This window comes from Drosophila serrata, unplaced genomic scaffold (genome assembly GCF_035046125.1).
Source record: "Drosophila serrata isolate PLE 108 unplaced genomic scaffold, ASM3504612v1 contig_382, whole genome shotgun sequence".
Lineage (NCBI taxonomy): Eukaryota > Metazoa > Arthropoda > Insecta > Diptera > Drosophilidae > Drosophila > Drosophila serrata.
This window is the reverse complement of record NW_028257280.1, coordinates 7,135,720-7,161,875: the sequence shown is the minus strand read 5'-3', so window position 1 is coordinate 7,161,875 and position 26,156 is coordinate 7,135,720. Positions and strand designations below refer to the sequence as shown.

At 43.2% G+C, this 26,156-nt stretch overlaps 5 protein-coding genes across 18 annotated transcripts in view; 3 read left to right on the top strand and 2 right to left on the bottom strand.

Annotated features, from left to right (window-relative positions):
* Positions 1–205: 205 nt before the first annotated feature.
* rump (heterogeneous nuclear ribonucleoprotein rumpelstiltskin) lies at positions 206–4,709 on the top strand. 3 transcript variants are annotated; one of them, XM_020952870.2, is made up of 5 exons: positions 206–378; positions 510–1,117; positions 2,148–2,286; positions 3,136–4,282; positions 4,342–4,709. In XM_020952870.2, exons 2-5 carry the CDS (start codon positions 516–518, stop codon positions 4,395–4,397), a joined length of 1,944 nt encoding a protein of 647 aa, XP_020808529.2. In that variant the 5' UTR covers positions 206–378; positions 510–515; the 3' UTR covers positions 4,398–4,709. The 3 variants fall into 3 exon arrangements, with proteins under 3 accessions (XP_020808529.2, XP_020808537.2, XP_086696938.1); XM_086840812.1 differs by lacking the exon at positions 2,148–2,286 and having other exon boundaries at positions 226–378; XM_020952878.2 differs by lacking the exons at positions 2,148–2,286; positions 4,342–4,709 and having other exon boundaries at positions 223–378; positions 3,136–4,022.
* Positions 4,710–4,716: 7 nt separating this feature from the next.
* Positions 4,717–6,173, bottom strand: LOC110184383 (uncharacterized). 3 transcript variants are annotated; one of them, XM_020952891.2, is made up of 3 exons: positions 6,050–6,173; positions 5,886–5,976; positions 4,717–5,832 (listed from the first exon to the last, which is right to left on the bottom strand). In XM_020952891.2, exons 2-3 carry the CDS (start codon positions 5,913–5,915, stop codon positions 4,888–4,890), a joined length of 975 nt encoding a protein of 324 aa, XP_020808550.2. In that variant the 5' UTR covers positions 5,916–5,976; positions 6,050–6,173; the 3' UTR covers positions 4,717–4,887. The 3 variants fall into 3 exon arrangements, with proteins under 3 accessions (XP_020808550.2, XP_086696943.1, XP_020808557.2); XM_086840817.1 differs by having other exon boundaries at positions 5,886–5,960; positions 6,050–6,133; XM_020952898.2 differs by lacking the exon at positions 6,050–6,173 and having other exon boundaries at positions 5,886–6,039.
* Positions 6,174–8,525: 2,352 nt separating this feature from the next.
* Positions 8,526–14,452, top strand: RhoL (Ras-like GTP-binding protein RhoL). 6 transcript variants are annotated; one of them, XM_020953126.2, is made up of 4 exons: positions 8,526–8,657; positions 13,430–13,703; positions 13,789–13,959; positions 14,025–14,452. In XM_020953126.2, exons 2-4 carry the CDS (start codon positions 13,455–13,457, stop codon positions 14,178–14,180), a joined length of 576 nt encoding a protein of 191 aa, XP_020808785.1. In that variant the 5' UTR covers positions 8,526–8,657; positions 13,430–13,454; the 3' UTR covers positions 14,181–14,452. The 6 variants fall into 6 exon arrangements, with proteins under 6 accessions (XP_020808785.1, XP_020808778.1, XP_086696910.1 ...); XM_020953119.2 differs by having other exon boundaries at positions 8,598–8,872; XM_086840784.1 differs by having other exon boundaries at positions 8,600–9,042.
* Positions 14,453–14,824: 372 nt separating this feature from the next.
* On the top strand, positions 14,825–16,753 carry Syx18 (syntaxin 18). Its single transcript, XM_020955526.2, has 2 exons — positions 14,825–15,959; positions 16,359–16,753. The coding sequence occupies exons 1-2, from the start codon at positions 14,925–14,927 to the stop codon at positions 16,545–16,547; spliced, it is 1,224 nt and encodes a 407-aa protein (XP_020811185.2). The 5' UTR covers positions 14,825–14,924; the 3' UTR covers positions 16,548–16,753.
* Positions 16,019–26,156, bottom strand: part of mld (molting defective) — a 37,536-nt gene continuing 27,398 nt past the window's right edge. For 3 of the 5 annotated variants that reach the window (XM_020955507.2, XM_086840781.1, XM_086840783.1), the window contains 5 exons: positions 21,214–25,054; positions 21,085–21,150; positions 20,236–20,970; positions 17,954–18,094; positions 16,019–17,656 (listed from right to left, as the gene is read on the bottom strand). In XM_020955507.2, the coding sequence (XP_020811166.2) occupies positions 17,358–17,656; positions 17,954–18,094; positions 20,236–20,970; positions 21,085–21,150; positions 21,214–25,054 (5,082 nt within the window). In that variant the 3' untranslated portion in view covers positions 16,019–17,357. The remainder of the gene's footprint in view (positions 17,657–17,953; positions 18,095–20,235; positions 20,971–21,084; positions 21,151–21,213; positions 25,055–26,156) is intronic. The other 2 variants (XM_020955515.2, XM_086840782.1) reach the window with 1 other exon arrangement.

The window sequence follows — 26,156 nt, the reverse complement described above, 5'->3', positions numbered from 1 at the left end:
TATTTAAATGTCGCAGAAAATGTAAATTGGTTTTTTTTCTAAAATTGGATTTAACAATTTTGAAAAAAAAAACATACTTTTAATTTAACAGAATATATATAAAATTTGGCCCATAATACAGAATGGCCAAATGCACTCCAGTGAAAACGGGCCTATTTCCTAAACATAAATCGCTTAAGAACATTTAACTATCGGTATACAGAACAAAATACTCGATACACCGATATCATTTTAAGAAGTTTTCCCATCCCTAACAATAGCTGCAAAAATTCGGCTGCGTTTAATTTACAAAATTTTAACTGTTAAGTCCTATATTGCATAACTTTTATAGAGTCGCAAAGAATTGAAACGCAGTGAACTAAGCTAATCGGCGAATAGGTAAGATAAGCGGGCAGAGGCGTGCGAAAAAGGAAAACTATGGATGCGGCCGCCATCTTGTTTTCGCGACGCCGCTACAGACAATTTTTGTGGTGCGTACTACATGGATTTCCGGTCATTTTCCGTTTCAGTCAACAATGAACATGGATGCGGGCATAGCTGTGGAGAACCGTGAGAAGGAGCGTGATCGTCGTGGGCGTGGAGCGCGTGGCTCTCGTTTTTCTGACGCCGAAGGCAATGGTAACGCCGGTGGAAATCTGGGTGGCAACGGTGGTGGTGGAGGGGGAGGCGGTGGCGGCAGCAACAATATCCGCGACCGGAGCCGTGAGCGACGCAACTGCCGGGTGTACATCTCAAACATTCCGTACGACTACCGATGGCAGGACCTGAAGGACCTGTTCCGCCGCATCGTCGGCTCCATCGAGTATGTGCAGCTGTTCCATGACGAGAGCGGCAAGGCGCGTGGCTGCGGCATTGTGGAGTTCAAGGACCCAGAGAATGTGCAAAAGGCCATGGAAAAGATGAATCGCTACGAGGTCAACGGCCGTGAGCTGGTCGTAAAGGAGGATCACGGCGAGCAGCGTGACCAGTATGGCCGGATTGTACGTGATGGCGCCGGCGGCGGTGGGGGAGGAAACGGTGGAGGCGGCGGCGGTGGTGGAGGTGGCAACGGCGGCGGTGGCCGCGACCATATGGACGACCGTGATCGTGGATTCTCCCGTCGTGATGATGACAGATTGTGAGTACCCCTATGCTATAGTGCCTCTATTGTGTCTTCTTTGATGTTGTGGAGCAGGAAAGCAGAGTTGCTAGGCCGCATATATCACACAATTTTCTCAGTCTTACCTACCTACCGTTGCGTTTTTTTAATGAAGCGGATTAATTCAATTCTAGATATCTCCAAATTTGTATGTATGTAAGCAGGAATATATTAACAAATCAAATTTAGGAGTGAAATCTATTTGCGGTGGCCATTTATGCATTTATCACCCTAGAGCCGAGCTCCTTTATATTATTGGATTTCCATGAACGTCGAGTTTTGTAAAGTTGTAAAGCGATCGAAGTTAAGCGGCTCTTCCAAAATTTCACGGATGCGGATGATTTACTTAAGGAACTTTGAGGAACAAACCAATTGGTATTCAGGCTGGATAAATCTTACGCAGGGCTTCTATTTATTCGATAGATGTTGAATCTAAAGTCTGAAAAACAGGAAAGGTAGTCAGATATATAAATATTTCCTATGTTAAATGCCGTTTTTTCATACATTCGCAGTTTTTTATATTAATCCTTACTATAAGCGTTTGAAACCATAGGCTAGAATGAATGATACTATATTACCAGCGAAGTTTGTTTTTTGATTTTGAGCCGACTTTGGATCTTACTAATCGACTTGAAAGGTTTAATGTGATAAGGTTTCGATTATACATCCATAAATATGATTTTTGTTGGTGGTATAGAAGTAGGCGTGATAGGTCAAAGGGGATATATTCCTAATATTTTTAAGATGCTGGGAAATCTGCGATATATGACTGCGATCAAAATGTGTTTATTTTAGTAAACTTCTCACCTGGAGCACCATTTCCACAAATTTTAAACTTAGCTCGATTTGTGAACTCCAAGTATAGTTCGTGAGTAAACACTTCAACAGCAGGTAAAAAAATGTCTGGTTCCTGCGGCTTTCTTGGCATCCTACTCCGACGTAGCTGAAGCTTACCATCACCTCTCCTATTTGTTATTGTTTCTCTGGAATTTGGCTTCTCTTTTTCTAGATCTGGGCGTAATAATTTTAACATGATGTCAAATGATTATAATAATTCGTCGAATTACAATTTGTATGGGCTTTCCGCTTCGTTTTTGGAGAGTCTTGGCATAAGTGGACCTTTGCATAATAAGGTTTTTGTTGCTAATGTGAGTATATTGTAATATAAAAATCCAATAATCCTATGTATACTATTCAACTGGACCGGACCGAAGTACAAATATGCTGTTGCATTTTACACTCTTTATTGGGGGCTCTGTTTCGTATTTATAACCCAGGTGGATTCGTGTTTATAACCTCCGGACGCTCTATCTCTATCTCACTGTTACCAGTCTTGGTTGGAATATTGACCACATCCTCAACAATCCTTTTCCTTTGGGTTCCTTTAGCCATAGAGTTTGTTTGTCCCATCTTTAAGGTTTACTGAAATGCAATCTTTTGAACCAGACCTGAGAAAAGGCATTGTAGGTTACATAATTCTTCCTAATTAAATGTTGTGGCTTCGTGTCGAATTTGGGTTCGCTTACCTTCGCGTGACATTCAAAATCAGCACTCTTAATCCGTATTATTTTATCTTTGGTTTACTTGGTTTTGATACCTACTCAAACATCTTTGGCAGCAACGAATTTGATGGTTTTTCGACTCGCCCGTGTGTCTATCTGGTTGGTTGCAGTGTCCCTAACTCTTTACGCTCCCCGCAAATGTTGAATCCGCGAATACTACTATTACCACTCTTGGTTAATGGGTTATAAATATGAAGCAGTTACAGCCTTGGGACGTCGGCGTCATCTTGGGCTATGGTTTTCGGTTTCTGCTCATGCGGACGGATTGATTCTCCTGGAATTTTCATCATCTATCTCCATAATAGCTTAGCAATCAGCATGGTTTTGCCAAGGACAGCGGGACGATTCAGCCTGGTCCCCACCTCTTAAAACCCTTTCAGTGGCGAAGCCATCGGATTTTCACCCCCACTAATTTCTCTTTTTAACTACCTGCAGCTGGACTATAAGGTGGATAACAAGAAGCTCAAGCAGGTGTTCAAGTTGGCCGGAAAGGTGCAGAGCGTAGATCTTTCTTTGGACAAGGAGGGCCACAGTCGTGGCTTTGCTGTGATTGAATACGACCATCCCGTAGAGGCCGTACAGGCCATATCCATGCTGGATCGTCAGATGCTGTTCGATAGACGCATGACCGTGCGTCTGGACCGCATTCCGGACAAGAACGAGGGACTGAAGCTCCCAGAGGGCTTAGGTGGTGTGGGTATCGGCCTGGGACCCAATGGAGAGCCCCTGAAGGACGTTGCCCACAACCTACCCAACGGAGGTCAGAACCAGGGCCAGCTGCTCGGCGGTGTCCAGCAAGGTGGTCAGCTTGGAGCAGTGGCTGCTGGCCAAGGAGGCGGCGGCGGCGTTAGCAACGCAACCAATCTGTTAAACAACCTGACGGGTGTGATGTTCGGCAATAATTCAGCGGTGCAACCATCCCCTGTGGCTCCGGTGCAGAAGCCCAGTCTTGGCAACAATTCTGGCGCCGGTGGATTGAACTTAAACAATCTGAATCCCAGCCTGCTGGCCGCTGTCGTCGGCAACCTGGGCAGCCAGGGAGCAGGCTTAAGCAACCCGTTGCTCACCTCGTCGCTAAGCAACCTTGGACTAAATCTTGGCAACTCGGGCGGCAACGACGATTCTCTGGCCAGCAGCAACGTTGGCCTGTCTAACAACTACAGCAGTGGCGGAACTGGAGGTGGAAATAACTACAGCTCGGGCGGCAACTATAGCGGCGGGGGCGGAGTCTCTGGCGGCAACGTGGGATACAATGCCTACAGCAGCTCCGGCGTGGGAGGTGGTAATGGAGGAGGCGGCGGTGGCAACCAATTGGATAGCAATGACTACAACTCGGTTAATCAACTGGACATCTATGGAGGCGGCAACAATGTGGGCAACTCGAACGTAGGCTCAGGCAATGTTGGAGGAGGCGCTCGCAAGTCGGACACTATTATCATCAAGAACGTTCCCATGAGCTGCACCTGGCAGACGTTGCGCGACAAGTTCCGTGAGATTGGCGACGTCAAGTTTGCCGAAATCCGTGGCAACGATGTGGGCGTGGTGCGCTTCTTCAAGGAGCGTGATGCCGAATTAGCTATAGGTGAGTTATATTTGTGATTTAATTTCCCAAACATGCTGATGTCTAGCCTTATTTTCCAGCGCTAATGGATGGGTCCCGTCTGGATGGTCGCAACATTAAAGTAACATACTTTTAAGTCAATTCATTATGTTCCAAAATTCATTCATCGGTAGTCGGAGAAGCCTAGATAAGCCACAGGCAGATTTTCCTTAATTCACGCGCAATACCGAAATCTCTGGCATCCACCGCGTCTACGACAAACCCACATGTATTGTGTAACTTTTATATATACATACGCATATTATTATACAAGCTAATATTATAATTACTGACGTTCCAACAAAAAACCCAAGACCAAGACCCATAAACATTTGAAGTCGAAAATCGAATTATTTTTAAGCCTTTGAATTAAAGCCAATAAAAACCTTGTAAAACCAAAAAAAAAAAACCCTGCGTTGCCTATTATTGAAATGTACGTTTATTAAACATTTGCTTAATTGCTACAAGCATTGGTGGCTTCTGGGGTTAGATACATGATTGAATGATTGGGATAGCTCTTCCATTGTCGAAAGAAAAAGATATACAATTATGATTCTGCTTGTCTACGTAATTAATTTTTGAAGTGTCTATTTGGTGGCGTCAGCGGCCACGGCAGCCGGGACAGTTTTGAATCTTTCCAAGCGTGCACGCGCCTTTTCCGACCATACGTCCTTTGATTCCGTTGTGCCAGACGTCGCTGATGCAGCCTGAGCTCCAGTTTCAGCTCCAAATCGCTCTTTTCGCTTTTGCAACCGTTCATCGGCTGCTGCCTTCGGGGTTTTGTCAGGAACAACGCATCCGAAGCGTTCGGCGCGACGTTTTAGGGCCTCTTTCTGCTGCTCGTCCGTCTCCTTGTTGCCCTTGTTGGCCGTTATGGAGGCGCTCGAAGATTTGTTGACTGACGCTGCCGGCGACGCAGTTGTAGCTGCGGCGGCAGGGGATGGCGTTATGCCGAACTTTTTGGCCCGCAGCTCCAATCGCTCTTGAGCGGTCAACTCGCTGAGTTTCTTGTCCGCCGATGACTTTTCCCCTTCGGTCCTGGGTCCTACCACAATGGGCTTGTGCTTTTTAATCGGGGTCTCTGCGGTAGTGTCGTTGTCAGTAGTTACGGTGGGGGCTTCGTTCTCCTTGGAAGTTGTTGTGCTCGTGCTGGTCGCAGTTCCTGTAACCGTCAGGGAATTGTTTCGCTTGAGCACAATTTTCTTTGCCGGCGTTATAGCTGTTACAGCCGGGACCGCGCTCAAAGTTTCCTCCTTCTCCGCCAGCAAATCTGGCACGGACACGGTGGTGGGAGTGCTCACTGGACTCTTGAGCAGCTCATCCTCAACATCGTCATGCTCGACACCCAGCAGCTTGTGCTCATCTTCATCGGTTAGGGACACATCGTCGTCGTCAATGGCATCAGCTATAGCAGAGTCTTCCAGAGAAATGTCTCCCTCCAGTAGCGCCGTCTGCAGGCGGTCCTGCAGCTCCGTCTTGTTGCCGTTCACGGTGAGCCCGCGGAGCTTCAGCTCGCGCTTTAGGTCTGCCACCTAGGAAAGGTATCCTGTCACACACAATCGCACGTTTTAGATAAATCACGTACCTTCATTTTAGTCACGTCGCTTTCAGGCATTTTCGTTGTTTTTTATACACAAAATGCAGCAGGGTTGTCGCAAACCTATGCTAAGAGCGGTCTATCGATATTATGCAAATACAATAATTATTTTTTTGGGGTTCTTTTTCGGCGGATATTTCTCGCTACTTTACCTTTTTATTTTTCTGTAGTCCAAGGACTTTGAAGCAAATGAAGGGAAAATCTAAGAATACTTTCTTCCAAAAAAATTATTTAAATATTTTACAACCCTATTTAGAGATGGCATAAAATCGAAATATCGATACATCGATTTACTTTGGATAGTTCGATAGTACAGGTCGAATGGGTAACGTTAATTGATCGTTTTCGGTTTTTTCAAATAATGAAATCTTGTTTTTGCAGTTTAATTTGGTGGTAGCAATTCGGCCAATTTTAGACAGTAATCCTATTTAAAATTTAAATAGTAGTTTCGCACAAGATAAAAATACATTATTTTTTTATAAACATCATTGCAGGAGATTTTATTTTTTTGCCCTTGCAATGAATTATAATTTTAGTCTAAAGGCTGTGCGCTGTGAAGGAGTCGCTTCCGACCCTATAAATCATATATATTCTTGATCAGCATCAACAGCCGAATCAAACTAGCTATGTTTGGAGAAAAAATTTGAATTTTCTATAATTTTAAATTGAGTATGCAGATTTGTTAACCTTATAAAAACTAAAATAGGAATGGTTTCCGAATTGAAAGTTATGCTGTTTTGGCTTAGTTATGAGATTTTTAAACTTTGATTTGTGCGAATATTTTAAGCCAAGTTATGAACGATTTCCGATTCGATCCTTTAATTCGATTGCAAACTGCAAGAGTATATAAACTTAGGCTACCCGAAGTAAGTTTCCAATCTTGTTTTTTTTTTTAGTAAAATAATTAAATAAGAATTTGTTCAAAAAATATGACTCTATATTATCTGCAGTGTATGCTAAGATATAACTAAATATTAAGGACTAAGAAGAAAGTTAAATATTAAAATGTTGATAAATATTTGCTCGAAACAGCAATTATCATGAATTAAACACATTTAATTTGAGAACAGTTCTAGCTTGGCACGTTATTGTTATTGGAGCTCGTAATATTTGTTTTTGTCACTCCAACTCGCCCTCACCCTCATGATTCGCTGCTGCAGACGCCGTACACCAGATAAGATATAATATATGAGTGCTGTTCAGAAATAGCACCCGTGCATTCCCGCCCCCTCCGCTTCGCTTTGCTTCGATCCGATCCGGACGATCCGAACGATCCGTACTCAGCTCAGCTGGCAGGCAAAACCCGACCGGAAACGGGAAATGGAAACGCAATGCAATATTATCTTTTGTCGCCTGCTGCCTCTCTGTGCTATTCTTGATCGCCCCTTCCCCTGGGCGAATTTGATTCTTTGTCGGAGGGTGGAGACACAGCACCGCGAGAAGGCACCCTTCGACCTTGAGAGTCGGACCATTTTCCCAGCCAGATTGAATTGTTTTTCGAGTGCTCCTGCGGCCGCACCTGCTACCATTTCAGGGGCACTTACTCCTCCCTCCTCCCGAAGTACTGGAGATTCCCGCTTTCATTTGGATATACATATATACGTTTTTTTTTTTGATAAACGGGGCAGGAACACACATGTTGCTCATGTGCCGAGACATAAGTATCTGTCCCTAATTGGCACTGCTGCTGCACACACTCATATTTATTAATAATCATTTTTCGGCGCTTCCCTTTGCTTGCCTTATCATTTGACCTTTATTCCTTTTAAAGAGCGCCAGCCAGTGCCTAGTGTAATTTTAATTAATGTAATGCTCCATCAACGTGGCGGTTAATTGAACTCACACACATATGTACTTACCCGTAGTCATTTTTGGACCTGCCCCTAAAAGGGGTCTTAGCTCTAATTACCGTTACAACGCCTAGGTTTTGGGCAGCACGCACTGGCGAATGTCGTTGATTAATGGCTAATGCCAGATATATGTTGAGTTCCGAAACCAGAATAAAGATTACGCGGGTGGATTTGGACTAAATACACACTTGCAGTGTATAGTAGTTACGCTTCTAATCGGTTTTCCAAGAATTCCATGACTATTTTTGCTGCGAACTAAATTGGAGTTCTCAAGTCTTTGTAGTTTAAACTTGTAGATAATTACTAATGTTACAAAATTAATAATTATTGAGCTGAGTTTTAAATTGAAATTAATACATTTTTTCTATATAAAATAAATATCGAGGATTATTAAATTTGGTTGAGCCAAGTAATTAACTTATTTAAAAGACCCTTTTCATAAATTTAAACAAACAATAATTCAGGTAATTTTAGCTTATAAACATATTTAACATATATTTTCTCTTTGAATTTGTTTTATTTATTCTTTCTCCTCACAGATTATAAACGCCAATTTGTCTTTTTGAGTTATTTCCATACATCTTAAATCGTTTTGTTTCAGTTAAGAGCAAAAACTGCGATAAATGTGAGCAAATCTCGTCAAATCTTTTAATCCCCCCATATGCATTCTCTTGACACTTGCCATTCTCGAAGGAGGGACTCCTTATCGGGCGACGGGCCAGCTGATAAGGGGAAACCAGAGAGAGGCCCAGCGTGAAAGAAAAGCGACCGAATCGCTCTCTTCGAGCGCTCTTCGTGTATCCGTCAGATACACGTACTGTAGCGACGACTCTTGTGAATTTCAGGCTGCTCTGAACTCAGTTATTCGACGACATCGCCAGCGATCGGTTGTGGCCCGTTCGTCTATCCGGTATATACATTATATATATATTCGATTTCGCCTCCGCCACCTCTGTAGTCCGGACTCCAGAGTACGTGTAATCTGTAGCTCTCTGCGATCGATTTGCACGTCATATCTCCAGACGTGTCGCTCGATTGAATATTGCAACTAACACGAAAAAGTGCGGATACTAAGGCTGTAGTAGGAGTACGAGTACGAGTACGAGCCGTTCGTCGTATCTATAAGTACGTGCCTGTGCAAAGTTAACAAGTATACGCCACTTCGGATGCCCGAATGCAGCCGACTATATTGAACTGCCGAATTGGCTGTGGAATGACCTTGTGCTCACGAGTGAATTTAGTGGCTAAAAGCATGAGTATATTTGGTGTAAACGCTGTTAGCATAGATCAGTCAGGTAGGAGGTGGGGGTCAGCGTGAACTCTTTAGGCCAGAAAGGCATTGTGATCGCTTCGTTTATCACCTGAGTCACTTTATATGGCGCTCACGTCACCGCTCTCTCTCTCGGTCCCCAGCTCTGGAATGCCAAACAGCTTACGATCCTCTCTCATATCTATCTTGCTCTCTGGGAGATCGATTGTATTCTCAATACTCGACTGGGCTTATGGCACCTTAATGGGTCCGTTACCATTTTTAGTTGACAAACAATTATATGGTTACACACGGCCATTTAAAGGCCATCACAGGAAACCGAGTACGTGAAGATCCCCATCCAACTCCATCCCTTCCCCCCCCCCCCACAAACTCAAACTCACACCCAAATCGTCATTATTTTAGCAATCAATTCATTGCGACCTATGGCCCGCATTAACCTCAATTAATTTAACTAATTGGGAGCGCGTGCCCTTGTAATCTGCCCCGATCCGTTTGATTCTAGATTCGCTATTATTTTCTGACCCATGAACACCAGGTAAAAAAAGCACAGGTTTCGCCATGGTTCCTCTTATCGCTTTGTCGTTGCTCTTTCAAGTCCAATTCCCCATGTACGCCCCACGCTCACCTACATCTATCTTATCTAATCAGTTTATTAAATACGAAAACCCATGCGAGAAGCCATAAAAAGTAAACACACATACATTCGAAATTCGTATAATTTTATTTTTTTCGCAAAAAGAGGAAGAGCTCTCTCTCTATATAGGAACTATATAGAAGTTTTAGCTATGTGTTAGATTAGTTTTATGAATCCTGGCGGCACTTCGGAAACCCCAAGTTAGGGATTTTAATGAATGCTAATTATTCTCATGAAAGTTAGACTTTATTTTTAAATTATGCAATGGAGAGGCCATGTTTGACGAAGCAATCTCCTTGCCGGGAGCTTTTTGTTTATCTTCGACTCCACAGAAATGTGGCTTAATCTCCACTGACGTCAATCAAGAATGAGTCTCCTCGGTCGCCCTGCTATTATGTTACGAGAATCCTATTTAAAATCGTTTCTGAATTCTGATTATACCCATGGTCCGAGTATAAATCACAATTGGTCTGGGTTCGAGGGTTAAACATAACTAACTTACTCGTTGTGAAACTACTTATTTATGGGCGATTCTGTATAGAGGAGGACATGAACGGAGAGTCTGGATGTGAAGTGATGCATCCATTTATTAAAAGTTCGAGCTGATAAGCCGCTGCACAAAGACACTGAACTGGAATAAACCCCACAGAATTGCACATCAATCACATCTGCAGGCGGCAGTGTCTCGTTCAATAGTCCAATAAAAGCTTCAGACCTTTCGGAATCTTGGGAAATCTTTGGAAAAGAAACGGCAACTAAGGAGTGTGAAATGTGGCAAGTGTTCCGAGAACAACAAGTACGTAACTTGATATGAAAAGTTTACAAGAGGCCAACCGCCAACCGAAGCAGCAGATAACAAAGAGCCGGAAAAATGTTCATGGACTTTTGTGCTTGCTGCACTTTATATATTCATGTTTCACAACGGAGAGAAAGAGTGCATTAAGGGCGACAGCAATTATGTTTAAATAATTTATTACGAGTATTAATTACGAGAGAGGGGAGAGCTTGGTACCATTTCTGCTGTTTGATAATCAGCTTCCGCTGCTTGGCCACTCTAGAGGACAGTGTAGAATGGGGGAAATATATTTTCAGGTATTCTCACACCTGTTTTTCAATCGAAGCTAGTTTAAATAATGGAATTTTTTCCACTCATTCACCTGGCTTAGTCCTGCTTATTGGTTAATCAGCTGTTTGTATAAATAGCCACAAATTCGGCAGCATTGAGACTTCATTATTTGCACCTTTCCGTAGTCACTAAAACAGAACAGAGCGCTGTTTGTTTATAATAATTTAAAATGCGTCCAAAGAGGCCAAAACAAAAGGCAAATTTTTGTTGCTGTTTATTTAGTTTTGTTGCTGCTCCTCGGGCCAAGTTTGTTGTTTTTGGTATTTTTGGTGGCTACCTAATAGCCAACCGATTGTGTTTACTAATTTGGCCAACAACAATAGCAATTCCGCTGCTATTTTTGCCACTTTTCGGGAACGAACTCATCCGAATCCGAGTGAATGGTAACGTCATTCTATCAAAAATTGAAAACTAATTTATGCAAAAACGTGTTCTGTTATTAAATATTCCATAAATTCAATGTATAACAAATGGAATTTTATGTTTCTAGTGCAGAATCAGACAAAAAATAGAACAGAGAACATGGATAGGCAAAGCGAGTAGCACTTAACCTCTAGGAGAGACCCTCTTGCTTTAATGATTTGACTTAATTGTGCTGACCGAAGCATCAAAGTGCTCGGAGTCAAAGTTCAACATCTGTAGATCGCGTGCCAATAAAGCGTTTTATGATAATTACTCACGCATGCCCCCCAAGTCCCATATGGAAATGTATTCAAGATTCGATGTCAAGTTTGCATATAGAATTTAGAAAATATTATAAACTCTATAAGTTGAATTAAATTATTGTGGTTTTTAAACCAAAGCTTAAAAACCTTACTTCCCCTCAACCGATAAAACACTGCTGAATGTCACAATGAAACCGGTTTGGATTTTCCTTTTTATATACTTCGTAAGGGTATTATGATTTCAGTCAGAAGCTTATAAAGCAGTTAAGGAGTCATTTCCGACCCCATAATTCATATATATTATTGATCAGCATCGATAGGCGAATCGATCTAGCTTTGTCCGGCAAAAATTTAATTTTTTCAAAATTTTGAAAATTTTTTAAGTGGTTACATCGTTAAAATTGTCAAAAATTGACAAAAAATTGGATTTCCTAAATTGAGTATGCAGATTTGTTAACCTTATAAAAACGAACATAGGAATGGTTTTCAAATTAAAATTAATGAATTTTTGGCTTAGTTATGAGGTTTTTAAGCTTTGATTTGTCGAAAAAATTGTCATATAAAAATTTAAAAAATAAGAAAGTTGAACCTATAATTCAATTGCAAACTGCAAGAGCATATAAACTACGGTTTCCCAAAATAAGTTTATTGTTTCATTTTCTATATCGGAGATGCAGTTGTGGCCGTGCTTAGATATGAAATAATATGTGGGCCGGCCCCAAAACCCTTCTATGCGGATGAGTCATCGCCACACATAAATGTGGTCTTGGTCTTTTCATATTAGAAGCCTCCACGACTCGGATTTGTAATTAAATCAACTACGAGTGTGCCTCCGCGAGATTCCAACAAGTGCCAGCGGATGAGTCACAATCACAAGACGGCTTATGTTTCCTGGAATTCGTATGAGTTTTCTGCGTAAGCGGAGGAGACCCCCAGAATCCCCAGTTTCAGTCATGAAATACCTAACGGATACCTTTATGTAAATCGGACAAAAGTCTTTTGATTTTTGGATTTTTGAATGTGTTTCGGCGGAGGCTGGCAGGGAAATCTAGTTTATGTTTTGGGTCAACTGGAAACCAACCGACGAAACCAGTTTTAATTAAAAAAGAAAAATTTATGAAACCAATGCGGTTGTGTTTTGCCTTGTTTTTGTCACTGGCCTGGGATGGTGAAAGTCTATTAGTTTTAGCCAGGTTTTATTTAATTGTTATATAAGCCCGCGAACAGCCATAAAAGCACATTTATTTCCATTAAAGATTTCGCAGAATCAATTGCGCCTGATGAAGCTAACTCTTCGCTGAATTCAGTCCACAGTTGGCCTCGTAAAAGCTAAAATTGCCTCGAGTATTTTATTTTATTGGCCTTTTTTGTTGTATCTGTTGATTAGATTAAACCCTTTTTTGAAGTTCAAGTGTTATATGGGTCTATCATTATCAACAGGTCCAAACTAAAGTCTCTTAGCCCTCTGTTTCTCTTTGGGAATGGTTTGCTGAATGAATCTGAAAAGCTTTCGATTTTATATTTGTGTTTTTTTTTATGAAAATAGTTTAAAGGATATGCATGACTTTATAAAACTATTTTAATATTGTTTATATACATATACTGAAGAGTGAAACGCCGATTTTATAAATTCGTTTAGCAACGCTTCCGTGAAGACTTACTACGATTTACCCAAGCCGCATTCTTATATTATATGCAATAAAAGGAGTGTTTTGTTTAACGTTCCGGCTTCTGGTTTATGGTGAACAATATTAAATATATTAATGCTGAATATACAATATGTGTGGTATACAAAAGGGGGGTTGGTCCGGAGATTTCCGGTTACCACAGGCACAGGATGAAAGTGTGGGTGCGGCAAGATAAACACAGAGCTGCAACATCTGCCGCCAAATGGCGCAACGCAATCTCTCGCGGAACTGAAACTGAAACTGTCAAGCCAGCAGCCAAATTGACGCCTTTATTCTTCGTTCTGCCCTCTTTGCAGTTTCACAACAAAGACCTAATCGGGAATGACGACGACGAACATGTCGCGGAGCCCGCGCCCGCTGAAAATAACCATCGTGGGCGACGGCATGGTGGGCAAGACGTGCATGCTGATAACCTACACCCAGAACGAGTTTCCCGAGGAGTATATACCCACAGTGTTCGACAATCATGCCTGCAACATATCCGTCGACGATCGCGAGTACAATCTGACCCTCTGGGACACTGCCGGGCAGGAGGACTATGAAAGACTGCGGCCTTTGAGCTATCCAAATGTGAGTACAATAGTTACCTTTTTATTACCCAGTTTGAAGAACATTTCAGTAATATTGTAATCGATTTTGTATGTTCCTCCGCCAGACCAACTGTTTTCTGTTGTGCTATTCGATCAGCAGTCGCACCTCGTTTGATAACATCAAGAGCAAGTGGTGGCCAGAGATTCGCCACTTCTCCAACAATGTGCCCGTGGTGCTGGTGGGCACCAAGCTGGACTTAAGGATTCCCAACTCGGAGAAGTTTGTGACCACGCAGGTGAGGAATAGTACATATCTTAATGTATCTACTAGATACTAATATCTCTGTGATGCATTTTACAGGAGGGCAAGCGACTGCGCAAGGAGATCCACGCCTCCAACCTGGTGGAATGCTCGGCGAAGAAGAAACAGAACCTGCAGCAGGTCTTCGAGGAAGCCGTCCGTGCCGTGGACCGGAAACCAAAGTCCTCGCCCAAGCCAGCGTGCACACTACTGTGAATTAAGTGTAATGCCTAATGTTTAATATTGTTATTATGCGTATTATGTAACTAATTTGTCTGACTTTTTGTGCTTGGTTTTCGCAAGGAAAAAAACTGTGCGTAGGAAAATTACCATTAAGTTTTTTTATAATTTAAGTGCTAGTAGTTGTGTGAAAACGTTTTGTTTTCCAGGCGACCAAAGTGCATTTTTTATGTAAAAAGGATACAAACAAAAAACAAAAAACAATATAAAATGAATGATAATATATATACAGAAATATTAAATAATAAGGAATGGAATTTAATTGCATATATTAGATAGGCAGACCCCATTTATGCATATTGTATATTTTCAATAAAACCCTAGTCATTAAAATGATTTATTCGTATTTATTTAAAAAAGGCCGCCTATATTCAGCCCCATAGCCAACACTGAAAAGTAATCGATATCACAAGTTGGCAGATGAAGCGTTGCCAGAGTTTGTTGGGCTGGCAGCAATGATTTAAAACTGCTGTATAATTTAACGCATTTAATTAAAAAATATTTAACAAATAAATTCACGAAAAATAAATAATAAGACTTAAGCTCTGCTTAAAATTTTACATTATTAAATAGCTTTTTGAAGTGGAAGGTGACAATCCATCCATCTGGCAGCTCTGGCGCTGGTTTCATTTAATTCCGTACGGTCACACTGCACTGGACCGAACCGATGATGTGGATTTAAAAGTTAAATAGTTTAAAATTAATAATAAATTTAGTAATATGGACATCACCCAGACCTTCAAGGCCAGTGTAATGACTGTCCGTCTGCAGCGGAAGACAGCCGGAAAGGCGACCGCCCCGGTACCAGCCGCGACCTCCAAAGCGTCATCGCTTCCAAAGGATGACTTCGCCAAGAACGCCAAGGAGGTCTGCAACAAGATCACCTCCCTGCGGAATGTGCTGATCGAGAACCGAACCGCCTACATGAAGATCGGGCAGCACCTGAAGAGCGCCACCCACATGACTGACGCCCAGCGGGACCTAATCGACCGCGAGTCGGAGAAATTCGTTACCTTCTACACGCAGCACCTGGCCAAGATGCGCAGCGACTGGAAGGCGTCGAAGCGGAGGCCGCAAGAGCGACAGCACATCGACGCCGTGCTGGACCTACTGGTCAGCTACCTCCACAGCGTGGAACAAATATATCTGGACCAGAAGAAGTACCGGGTGCAGCACCAGCTGGAGACCTACAAACTGCTCAAGCTGGCGGCGGACAAAAAGAAGATACCAGTGCGACCGGCGGGCAACAACAGTGGCAAGCTCGGTAGGCGCCAGCAGAGTAACAATGACGACGGCAAGGACAACGGGGCGTTATCGTCGCCTATGACAAACGGCCAAGCGGAGGAGTCCGCTGACAACGACTGGAACAACGACGGCTGGGACGAATGGGACGATGATGAGGAGGAGGAGGAAGAGGATGGCGAGCAGGACCACCACGATGGGCAGGGGAAGGAGAAGAAGTGGACTCCCGAGGTTAGCCAACACAAACCTAGACAGCGTAAGCGTAGCAGACCCAACAGAGGGGCCATGAGCTCCGATTCATCTGCCAAGGTCGCATTGGACGAGGAACTGCAGAAGTCAGCGAATCAGCAAGAGGCCGATGACGAGGATCCCCTCAGTGCCGAGGATATGCAACTGTTCGAGGCAGAGAACGTGCACATTTACAACTTCCTGCAGGGCGTTTCCGAGGAGGTAGAGCAGATAGAAAAGAACGTTGTGGACATTGCTCAGCTACAGGACATCTTCACCGAGAAGGTAAGCAGGTCCACATTAATATCAGCATCCCCCAACCATCAAAGTAATCCAAAGACTAGTTAAATTGTCCCAAGCTGAGGGGTTATTGTATTATTGTATTGTTCAAATTCAAATTCCGGTAAGCTTAGTTGCTATCTAGCTATCTATCTCGTCACACAAAATTCCATGATTGGAGATTCGGCTAGTTAAACCATCTTTTGGGGGAGTAAGTAGAGAGTTATTGTTCTTGCTTTAAGTCCTGATTAGTAATTCGTAATTGAGATAGTTCAAATTTGATAAATACACCAATATATAATATATATATGTATATAATATAAGTTAATAGACCAGTTTAGAAAGTACACAATTATAGTTATTATTCCATTTAGAATCAATTTTTAAATCTATTCTTTCTCGTAGGTCGCTATGCAGCAGCACAACATTGAGCGGATTGTCAGTGCCGTCGTCGGCACCACCGAGAACGTTAAGGATGCCAATGAGCAGATCCGCCAGGCCACTCAACGGAATGCAGGTCTCCGTGTGTGGTCCCTATTCTTCCTGCTGGTCATGTCGTTCTCCCTGCTCTTCCTGGACTGGTACTACGATTAAGATCGACCACCGATATTTAAAATAAATGTTTTAGAGCTACTAAGGAACCGAGGGGGCGAACATCTTTGTTATTATCGTTGGATCGCAGCACTACTAAGAGCATAAATTGTTTATTACATATAGTTTATAAATAAAGAGAAGGAAATTACGTATATTTAAACAATAAAATGTAACTTAATTGGTCTTGAGAGCTGACTGACTTTCAAGTCTTAGTGTCGTATTATTAAGGGTCTGCACCAAAGGTGTTAACAACTAAACGTTTAAGTGCTGTTTGGTACTTGTTTAATGCTAGGTTGTCTTAGTTGCTACCGAACTTCATTGTTCATTTTTTCATTTCTTGCTCCTTTTTTTTTAACAAAATAACGAACGGTAGTCATCAATTGTTTGTATAATATGTAAATATGTTTTTTTAGCCTAAAGTTAACTTGTTGCTTATTTGTTTCCATTGGTTGGTTTGTTGTTGTTGGTTTCATTGCATGAACGCGTAAATTCTATCTAGCTTATGGACTAAATACACATTTAGCCTTAAGTTCCGTTAGTCTGAGGGAGTGTACTTGTGGCTTAGTCGCTAAATTGTTAAGTGCAATATCGCATTGCATTCGATGCAGTCTGCTGGTTCCTCTCGTTCGAGAGATGCTGGGCTTGGTTGGCTCCGATGGGAAGAAGAATGAATGGAAGCTGTCTGCCATTAAAAATGACAATAGTGTAGGAAGGCGTCATCGCTCTAATTGGCAAGGTTGTTGTCGGTCGTTGATTTGCAACCAATAACGTGTTGCAGACCAAATGATAGGTCGTCGTTGGTAGCGTTTGTTATGGCGTCGGGGCTATCGTTTCCAGAGCCAGGCTGGTGGCAGCACTGCTCTCCACCGAATTGGGATATTCATCTGGGCTTTGGACGTTGTAAACGCTATTGTTGCTCATGGGAGCTGTCTCCTCGATGGGTGTTGGTGGATTTTCTAGCTTGGCGCTACTAAGGATGCCGTTGTTGTTGTTGTTGTTGTTGTTGTTGTTATTATTGTTGGTGTTGCTGCTGTTGCTGTTGCTGACGGTCTTTACTATGGTCTCCTCGTTGAGAAACACTCCCAGTGGCAAATGGGAGTTCATGTGTGCTAAAGGGAATGTAAGGAAAAATATATTAATTCCAGGTTTAAGTAAGTATAATGGATATCTAAATATATATTTTGCATATTAGGTGCATGTCAGTCTAGGCCATGCATTAACAAAGTCAGTCTTATTATCAGTCAAGCCCTAGAATATATACAACATCTCCTACATATATAATATCCAGTGCTATCAACATTGTTGAATTTTATTTGTTTTTATTGTTATTTCAAATATATTTTGGAATTCTACAATTTAAAGCTTTTAAAATAAAATTCAACAAAATTATAGCCTGTAGACTTTACCGCGAAATATCTTAAAGTGAAGAAACGACCGTGGACAGAATTCACATTTGTAAAACAGCTCTTTGTGGGTACGACGATGTCTGCGCAATTCCTTGAGATATTCGAACGACCGATCGCATCCGTCGCACTGGTAACCAATCCCTGGAAAAGACAATTGGCGTTGGCCATTGTATCTGCATATTTTTGTGGAGGGAAGCGTTGTTGTTTCAGCAATTGGGAATTCACATACAGTGAACTTGAAGCCAACACAACACATACATATTTCGTTCGACAAGCGGATAAATTTGGTTAAATTTTCAGATTTCACTAAGATGTAACATTGAATGGAAGGTTTGGAAATCTAAAAGATTAAGGTCACGTAATGGGGGTAATTTCATGAAGGTACCAACAAAAAGCAATATAAAAGCAAACAAGTGTATTCCATATGATTTCCACGGAACCTGCCTTAACTTACGTAACGCACTTACTAGAATGGAATGTGAATATAAGTGCTTACTTAGGTCATGGGATTAATAACAATGTCAGGCTAATTGTTAATTACTTAAACGCCCAAGCGTACAATGTGGGGTTTTTTATTTTTCCTTAATATAAAAGCGATCTATGAATCTATGGAAATCATCCAGAGAAACCTTAAAGCAATATGAATCAGCTTTTAAAATATGCTCAACCCATGAGAATGAGTCCAATCGCCTGCGGTTCGATCTCCGCTCCAGAATTTCTGAATAGAACAGAAATGGTTAAACAAAAAATATAATGCCTATAGTTTGAGATCCAAATCCGATAAAATAAAAAACGAATCACTGTTAGTATAATGAACCTTTTCAAAAGCTTGAAAACTAACTGAACGTTTGCGAGCCTTTCAAGAGTTCTTTTGGCGAGGCACAGTTATCAAATTACGAAGTTCTGGCATTACAATTAATGAAAACATTGTATAAAGGGTGAAATATATGTTCTTTTGCTTCATTGGGAAAAAGACCATGTGTAAAGTCTCTACAAAGAAAACTTGAGTGGTTTTCCAGTCAGAAGCTTGAAAAGCAGTGCAGGAGTCATTTCCGACCCCATAAATTATATATATTCTTGATCAGCATCAAAAGCCGAATCTTTCTAGCTATGTCCGGCCAAAATTTAATTTTTTCAAAATTTTGAAAATTTTATAAGGGGTTACATCGTTAAAATTGTCAAAAATTGACAAAAAATTTAATTTTCTATAATTTTAAATTAAGTATGCAGATTTGTTAACCTTATAAAAACTAACTTAGAAATGGTTTCCGAATTAAAATTAATGCATTTTTGGCAAAGTTATGAGTTTTTAAAGCATTGATTAGTAGAAAATATTGTCATTAAAAACATTGATAAATATTGTTAAAAAAATAATTGTACTATAATTTTAGTCAGAAGCTTGAAACGATGTGAAGTATTCATTTCCGACCCTATAAATCATATATATTCTTGATCAGAATCAACAGGAGATTCATTATAGCTATCTCCGGCAGAAAAACAAAATTTTCAAAAATTTTAAATTTTTCAAATATTGCCAAAAAACGATCAAAATTTGAATTTCAAATGGAGTATGCAGATTTATAAAACAAAGAAAAACTAACATAGGAAAGCTTTTCGAATTGAAATAAATACTTTTTGGCAAAGTTATGAGTTTTTTAAAACTTTGATTTGTCGAAAAATTTGGCATATTAAATTAGATTATTATTATTGTTTTTGTATCACATTGGGATGGAACGACAGTTTTGTTGTTTTTTCCCCATTTAAACGAGCTCTGTTATATGTCAAATAAAAATCAAAATATAAGGATCTCAAATTCAAAACCGTTGACATTCAATGTTAATTATGTTTTGGTTAGCAAATAATTGTCAAGACATGCATAGTTTTAAAGCTGTGTTATTTAATGCCAAGCAATGCATGGTGGAAGCATTCGATTCAATGAGTTTTCGTCCTGTTTCAAGAGCCCCCTTGAAACAAGGACTTTTTCCGTTCAGCATTTGTGCATTACCTTTTCGGAGCACATACTGATACTTTGGCGGAATAAACTGTCAATAGCAACAATAAAACAAAAATAACGACAACAGCGGGAGGGATTAGTAAGAGGCTTATTACTCGAGCTACAACAAAAACACTAGCACTAAGTATATGTGAATGGGGAGTATTATGTTGTTAGTGGAGTAAGTAGGAAGAGCTGTACGTCGGCTTGAGCCCGGAACCCTTTAGTATCAGGCCACCGCATTCATTCTTATGTGCGTGCACCGTGAGCATCTTGCCCCAAAACTTACCACCGTGGAATTTAACGTGCGTCTTCAATGCACTCTCCGTACCGAATTGCTTGCCGCACTCGTCACAGGTGTGCGGCTTGGATAGCAGGTGCACCGTAATCTTGTGGAGCGTCAGTTGCGAGGGGCGCGGGAATCGTACGTGGCAAATGTTGCACTCGTACGGCCTGCCCTCCACATCGTGGGATTCCATGTGCCGATGCAGAGCAGTTCGCATGCGATAGCCTCGCTTGCAGATGGTGCACACGAATGGCATCGTGGTCTGGGATCCGTGGGCCAGTTGGTGATGCTTCTTGAGGGCAATCTCATTGGTGAAACGCTCTTCGCAGTATAGACATTGATTGTTTGTCCGCAGCTCGTTCACCGGCACGCAGGACAGCGGGGCGGGCGACTGAGGTGGGGCCGGCGAAGCGGGTGTAGCCGGTGACGCTGGTGGTACATGGTCAAAGGTGGAGGAGGAAGGAGAAGATGACGGCGAGGGCGATGCCACAGGCGTGGCCAAATGCAGCGGACCTTGGGGTCCCACAATGACGCCTCGTTTACGGTATTGCCGTAACGTGGTCGTGGAATCTGGCTCGGATTGTTCTGGCGAGGGCAGCGTTATATGCTGCGAGACCATCATGGGCTGAGGCGATGGAGCCGAAACGATCGTCGAGGGCGGAGTAAGCACCGTTGGAGGAGATTGCAGTGACTGTTCCTCGAATCCTACACTGCTGGTATGACTGTGACCTGTTGTGCCTGAAATTGAAAGATAATGTTAATTTGGTACCATCTGCGGATGTCAATAAGTCGCTTAGCTACGCTTCAAAGTGGAAGCGTTAACCAAGCTTATTGGGATTTCATTAAACTCACAATCCTCGCAGTCGGGACAGCAAAGAATCTTTCGCGGAATCGTTGTGCTAGCCTGGACATCCATAGCTGCTGGGGCAAAGATTTCGTTTTAAAATTTAATCTTTGAGGTGAAAGCATAACCAAGCTCACTTGACGGATGCGGCGAATGTGATGGCTGCATTACTGGCAGCTTCTGCTGCGGCTGCTCTTGTTGCGGACGATGATGCGGGGTTCGTTGTGGTTGACGCTGCTGTCGCGGTTGATATGGTCTTGGTTGATATGGAAGTTGCGGTCGTCGTTCTTGTCGTTCGTTTGTGATCTGCAGCTGAACATCCTCCACTCGGACACTGCCAACTGTCTTTAGAGGCATGTGGAAGCGCTGAATGTGCAGGTCCAAGGCCTTTTGAGCGGGAAACACCTGCGAACACTGGCCGCACTGGTACTGCTGCACCACATGGTTGCTGAGAATGTGTTGCGACCGCTTACTCCTGCCGGCAAAGGCAAGTGGGCAATGCGGACAGTTGAAGGGCGCTATGGCGGGATGGAGTTCAATGATATGACGGCTGTACTCCAGGCTATTGGAGAACCTTGGACCGTTCTGGCAGAAGCGACACTTGAGGGTTAATGGCCGACCAGACGGCGTTGTGGCTGGTATGGGATGTACTTTGGTTGAAATTGATGTTGCTCCAGGCATTCCTATTACCGGATGACTGTGCACAGGTAGGCGATGCTGCTGATGTTGCTGATGTTGCTGTTGTTGCTGATGCTGCTGCTGCTGTTGGCGGTGCTGCAACCGTTTGGTGTACTGCAGGCGATGGAGATCGTTGCTGATGGGAGCACCGTATCGGTGGAGTGGTGCTTGTTGCGGATTGCTGGCCGACGCCACCGGCTGCTGCATCTCCGGCTGTATCACAATCATGATCGGTTGCTGTTGCTGCTGCTCATGTTGTTCCTGTTGCTGTTGCTGCTGCTGCTGATGGTGCTGTTGTTGGCTCTGCTGATGAGTCACCTGCTCCAGCATATAGTTCTCATTGGATTCCACGGAGGCCGGCTGCAGCATGGTATAAGTCTCCGTTGTCTGCTGCGGATACAGGTCACTGGCACTAATGTAGTAAGTGGTCTCGATGGGTGAATTCTTGATGGACTCCAGTCCACCCACCGATGACCACTGCACTTGCTGCTGGTGTTGCTGGTGCTGTGGCTGCCATTGCCTGGTTTCCCCAGCACACGAGGGCAGAGAGATGAGCTGCACCTTATTGGAGGACTGCTGAACCGTTTGCTGGACGATGTGCTGCTGATAGATCTGCTCGTAGGTTACTGTCGTCGTCGTGTCCCGCGACTGGACATGTGGGACAACCTGCGAGGACTGTAGTTGCAGCTGGGAGTACCCGTGGGGCTGGATCTGCTGCATCATCTGTACTGTTGGTTGCGCTTGGTTTTGGATTCGAGGCTGTGGCTGCAGCATTTGGTGCGTGTTTGATGACTGAGATGGATTGTGCAATTGAATTTGATTTTCAACCGCCACGATCTGATGTTCAATATGCGCGTGGTTCTGTGGGTGCTCCTCCGGAGCCTGAACGGTCAGGATTTCGTGCTGCATTTGTGATTCGGCTTGGGGTTGAATTTGTATCTCATGCTGTTCTGTGGGATCTCTTTGAGATAAAGTTTCTGACGCATTCGGGGATTGCACTTGAGCCTCAGCTTGTACATCAGTCTGTATCTCCACCGGTGCCTCCACGGTGGGTTTCTCCTCCTGTGAGGGTTGCAGATCACTCAGGAATTGTGTCAACTCTAAATGCAAACTCTGTTGTCCCGATTCCGGAGATGAATCAATATTCTCAAAGCAAGGAATATCGTTCTGGAAACCTATCAGTTCATTGCTAAAGTTGCTGTTGTCAAAGAGATCTTCGCTGGCTGCGGGTTGTTTCGTTTCCGGTTCGGTTACTGGACTCTCCTCGAAGGGATTGGGCGGCGACGAAACCGAGGGCTCCTGTTCAGTCAACGGAGCATAATCGGCGGGCGTAAGAAACTCATCGATGTGTGCACAGTTCGGTGTATACATGTGCTGGTCCTGCATCTCGTTAAGGATGCCATTCAGCGTGGTCTCCACATCATTCATCTCTACCTCCAGCTGTTGCTTTGCCTCCAAATCGTTAAGGGGCAGTGGCAGCTCCGAAGGCGTAGGCGAAGGAGCAGGCGTGGTTGCCTTCAGCTGCTCGATACCATTCTCACAGTGCTTAGCAAACTCGGCCATAAAATCCATGGGCGTGGGTCCAGACCTCACCACTGGCATCTCCTCATCAGTATCCGATTCTTCTGGCGGGGATTCTTCCGCACTTGGGGTTTCTTCTGCGATTGGATCCATGGCACCACCTCCACCTTCTGGTTTTGCTTCAATTTCATTGGTTCGGAGTGCCACAGTAGAATTGAAGCTATCTGCTGTAGCACTCTGGCAAAAATTTTCATCATTAGCATTGTTGTTTACATCGTCGGGCTGGACGGACTGAAGCTCCTTGGAGGTCGAGGTGGTGCGGTCCTGCGACTTCTTCTCGATATCCTGATCCACGACTAGGCGACGCTGCAGATTCTCATCGAGCACCTCGAGGGGTATGCTCACAATGATCTCCGGCTGGTCAACAGATTCCGTTTGATCCTCACTGGTCTCCGTGGATGAGGTCAGCTCCTCCGATTGCAGGGGATCGTTCGGAGACTGTAAATCATCGATTAAACTGGGGTCTTTGTCATCACTAGTTTCTTCCATTTTTTCCGGTGAACCCTTTGAGAATGATTCGTCCGTTTTGTTAACTATTTCTGTGTCTTTTTGGTCAGCGGGCTGTTCGCTTATATTATTGGTTACTTCTTTTGCTTCCGCTGGCTCTTCTTTGCCTTCATCGGAAGTGGCTTTCTCCGGGCCATTTGAGACTTCCTTTGAATTGACTGATTCCACCGTCAAGGAGCCTTCCTGGGTACGACTTTCTGTCAAACCATTTGACGTGTTCGTCGACTCCTTTTCCGAGGCGACCTCATCTCCACTATGATTTGAATTGACTTCACTTAGCTCCAGTTGCTCACTCGTCTCTTTTGGTATGTCTGAAGTGCTGTCAATGGCCTCATCGCAGTTTTCTGCCTTTGACTCTAACTGGCAAACTTCCATTTGATCAGACTTTGTGTTCTCTTCGGCCACTGCTTGAACCTGCAGCTCCACCACCTGCTCCTTCTTGACGAACGATCGCCTTTGCCTCTTGGTTGGGTTATAGACTGGGAAATTTCTCACGCGCCTTCCACGCCTGGGTGTGCTCTGATAACCCGCCAAACGTTTGGGAAACTTCAATCCATTGGTGACCGTGGATTGGGTGGATGTGGAGGAGGGACTACTGTCGCTCTCAAAGCCACAACAGGGACCCACGGACATATCGCTCATCCGCTCCGTGCTGCTGCAACTCTTTGATTCCTGATCAGAGTTAGGAGTTGGCGATGTAATTTCGGTGGTTATACTGGACGATGTCCATGTCTCGGAGATCTGTTTGCGGGCGGCCTTCGTCTTCCAGGGCATACTGCTGGCATCGATGGCACTGCGATGCTCCATCTCACAGCCAATGGAAAGGGCGCGATATTTACGCAGACGTAGCTGGAGGCGACGAGCCTTCGGAGGTGGAAGATTCTGTGATTCTGTGCGAATCTCTGCAGGAGTTTCCGCAGCAGCAGCAGCGGTGGCGGCGGCAACTGCTTCTCTGTCCGATTCGGATACCATACGACGTTTTCTTTCCGGATGAGGTGCTGGCTGAGCCTCCTTCTTGGGTTCTTCCAGCTTTTGTGCTTGTTTTTGCTGTCGCTTGGCTTGCCTGGCCGCCTGGCGATCGGATATATCCTGGGCAAAGTCCTGCAGACGCTGTTGCATTCGTACGCATTTCCGCCGAAACTTGGCCACCATCAGAAATTGAGCCATACACTGGCGGCAGATCTCTTGCGGTAGGCCATCGTCGCGATTTATCTGGAAAATGCAAATAAAATGTAAATTAATAAATATATCGCAAGAGAAATTACGTAATATTAGCGTATAAAAGGTTATTCTGAAAGGTTATAGATACACTTTCTTTAAAATGCTTTCTAATTTGTTATTATATCGAAAATATATTAAAATATCACAGGTATTTCTGTGGAAGCCCAAGAGTTATGCTTTTGTTTGTTTTATTTAATCTCCTCTGCTATTTATGGAACCATTACCCACAAAAACAACATCATCGAATTTATAGTGTATGTGACATTAGATATTCGAAAACGTTGCGACCAGATATGCATGCAAATTTGCTGCTAAAAATATTGGCCTTTCAATTTTTGGACACCTGAAAGGTGAATTGGCTAATAAAATTTAAAAATACAATCAATGCTGTCAATTTCTGCGCTCGAACCGATTTCCTGAGTAGATCTTTACTTTCCTTTGCTCGTGGCTGACCAAATTATGAATTAATTAATTGACATTGAAAATAATATAAAAAAAAAAAACATGGGTGAGGCAAAAACCGCCACTCGCTTTGAATGGAAAGCCAAAGCCAAAGCCACCCGAGTTATTAATGAGCAATGGTTCGGTTTGGTTCGGTTTTGTTTTGTTTATGGTTTATGGGCAGCTGGTGGTCGCTGGGTCGAAAGCTCCAATCTCCAATCTTCAATCTGCACAGGTGGTAGTGGTGGTAGTGGTGGTAGTGGTGGTACTGGTGGGGCACTCGCTGCCGATCGGAGCAATTCGAGTGGCAAACGCCACGAGCACCTTCGTTTTCTATTGGGATTTGGAGCAAATAATTTGCCTTTTGTTTTCCAATTGAGCGGTTTCATTAAAGAGGCAAGACCGGCAGGCAGGCAGGCAGACAGACAGACAGACCAGTAAATTACAATGCCAACATGGGGGCACAACCTACTGATGAATAAAATCAAAAAATATTTCTATAGAAAAGACAAATTCAATTAAGGTGGAATCAAGCAAATAATACCGCTACAATATGTTGCACAATTCAAGATCAAAAATACATCAGTTTTATGCCAAGATGAAGAATTTTCGGACCAGTTTTTAACAACAAGTCTTATATCCGTTTTAAAAG

Coding starts and splice junctions, on each gene's coding strand:
- LOC110184383 (XM_020952891.2), bottom strand. CDS start 5,915: ATGCCTGAAAGCGACGTGACTAAAATGAAG. Junction 5,833..5,885: donor GCGACGTGACTAAAATGAAG/GTACGTGATTTA, acceptor TACCTTTCCTAG/GTGGCAGACCTAAAGCGCGA.
- RhoL (XM_020953126.2), top strand. CDS start 13,455: ATGACGACGACGAACATGTCGCGGAGCCCGCGCCCGCTGAAAATAACC. Junction 13,704..13,788: donor GGCCTTTGAGCTATCCAAAT/GTGAGTACAATA, acceptor TTCCTCCGCCAG/ACCAACTGTTTTCTGTTGTG. Junction 13,960..14,024: donor AGAAGTTTGTGACCACGCAG/GTGAGGAATAGT, acceptor TGCATTTTACAG/GAGGGCAAGCGACTGCGCAA.
- Syx18 (XM_020955526.2), top strand. CDS start 14,925: ATGGACATCACCCAGACCTTCAAGGCCAGTGTAATGACTGTCCGTCTG. Junction 15,960..16,358: donor AGGACATCTTCACCGAGAAG/GTAAGCAGGTCC, acceptor TCTTTCTCGTAG/GTCGCTATGCAGCAGCACAA.
- rump (XM_020952870.2), top strand. CDS start 516: ATGAACATGGATGCGGGCATAGCTGTGGAGAACCGTGAGAAGGAGCGT. Junction 2,287..3,135: donor ATAAGGTTTTTGTTGCTAAT/GTGAGTATATTG, acceptor AACTACCTGCAG/CTGGACTATAAGGTGGATAA. Junction 4,283..4,341: donor TGATGCCGAATTAGCTATAG/GTGAGTTATATT, acceptor CTTATTTTCCAG/CGCTAATGGATGGGTCCCGT.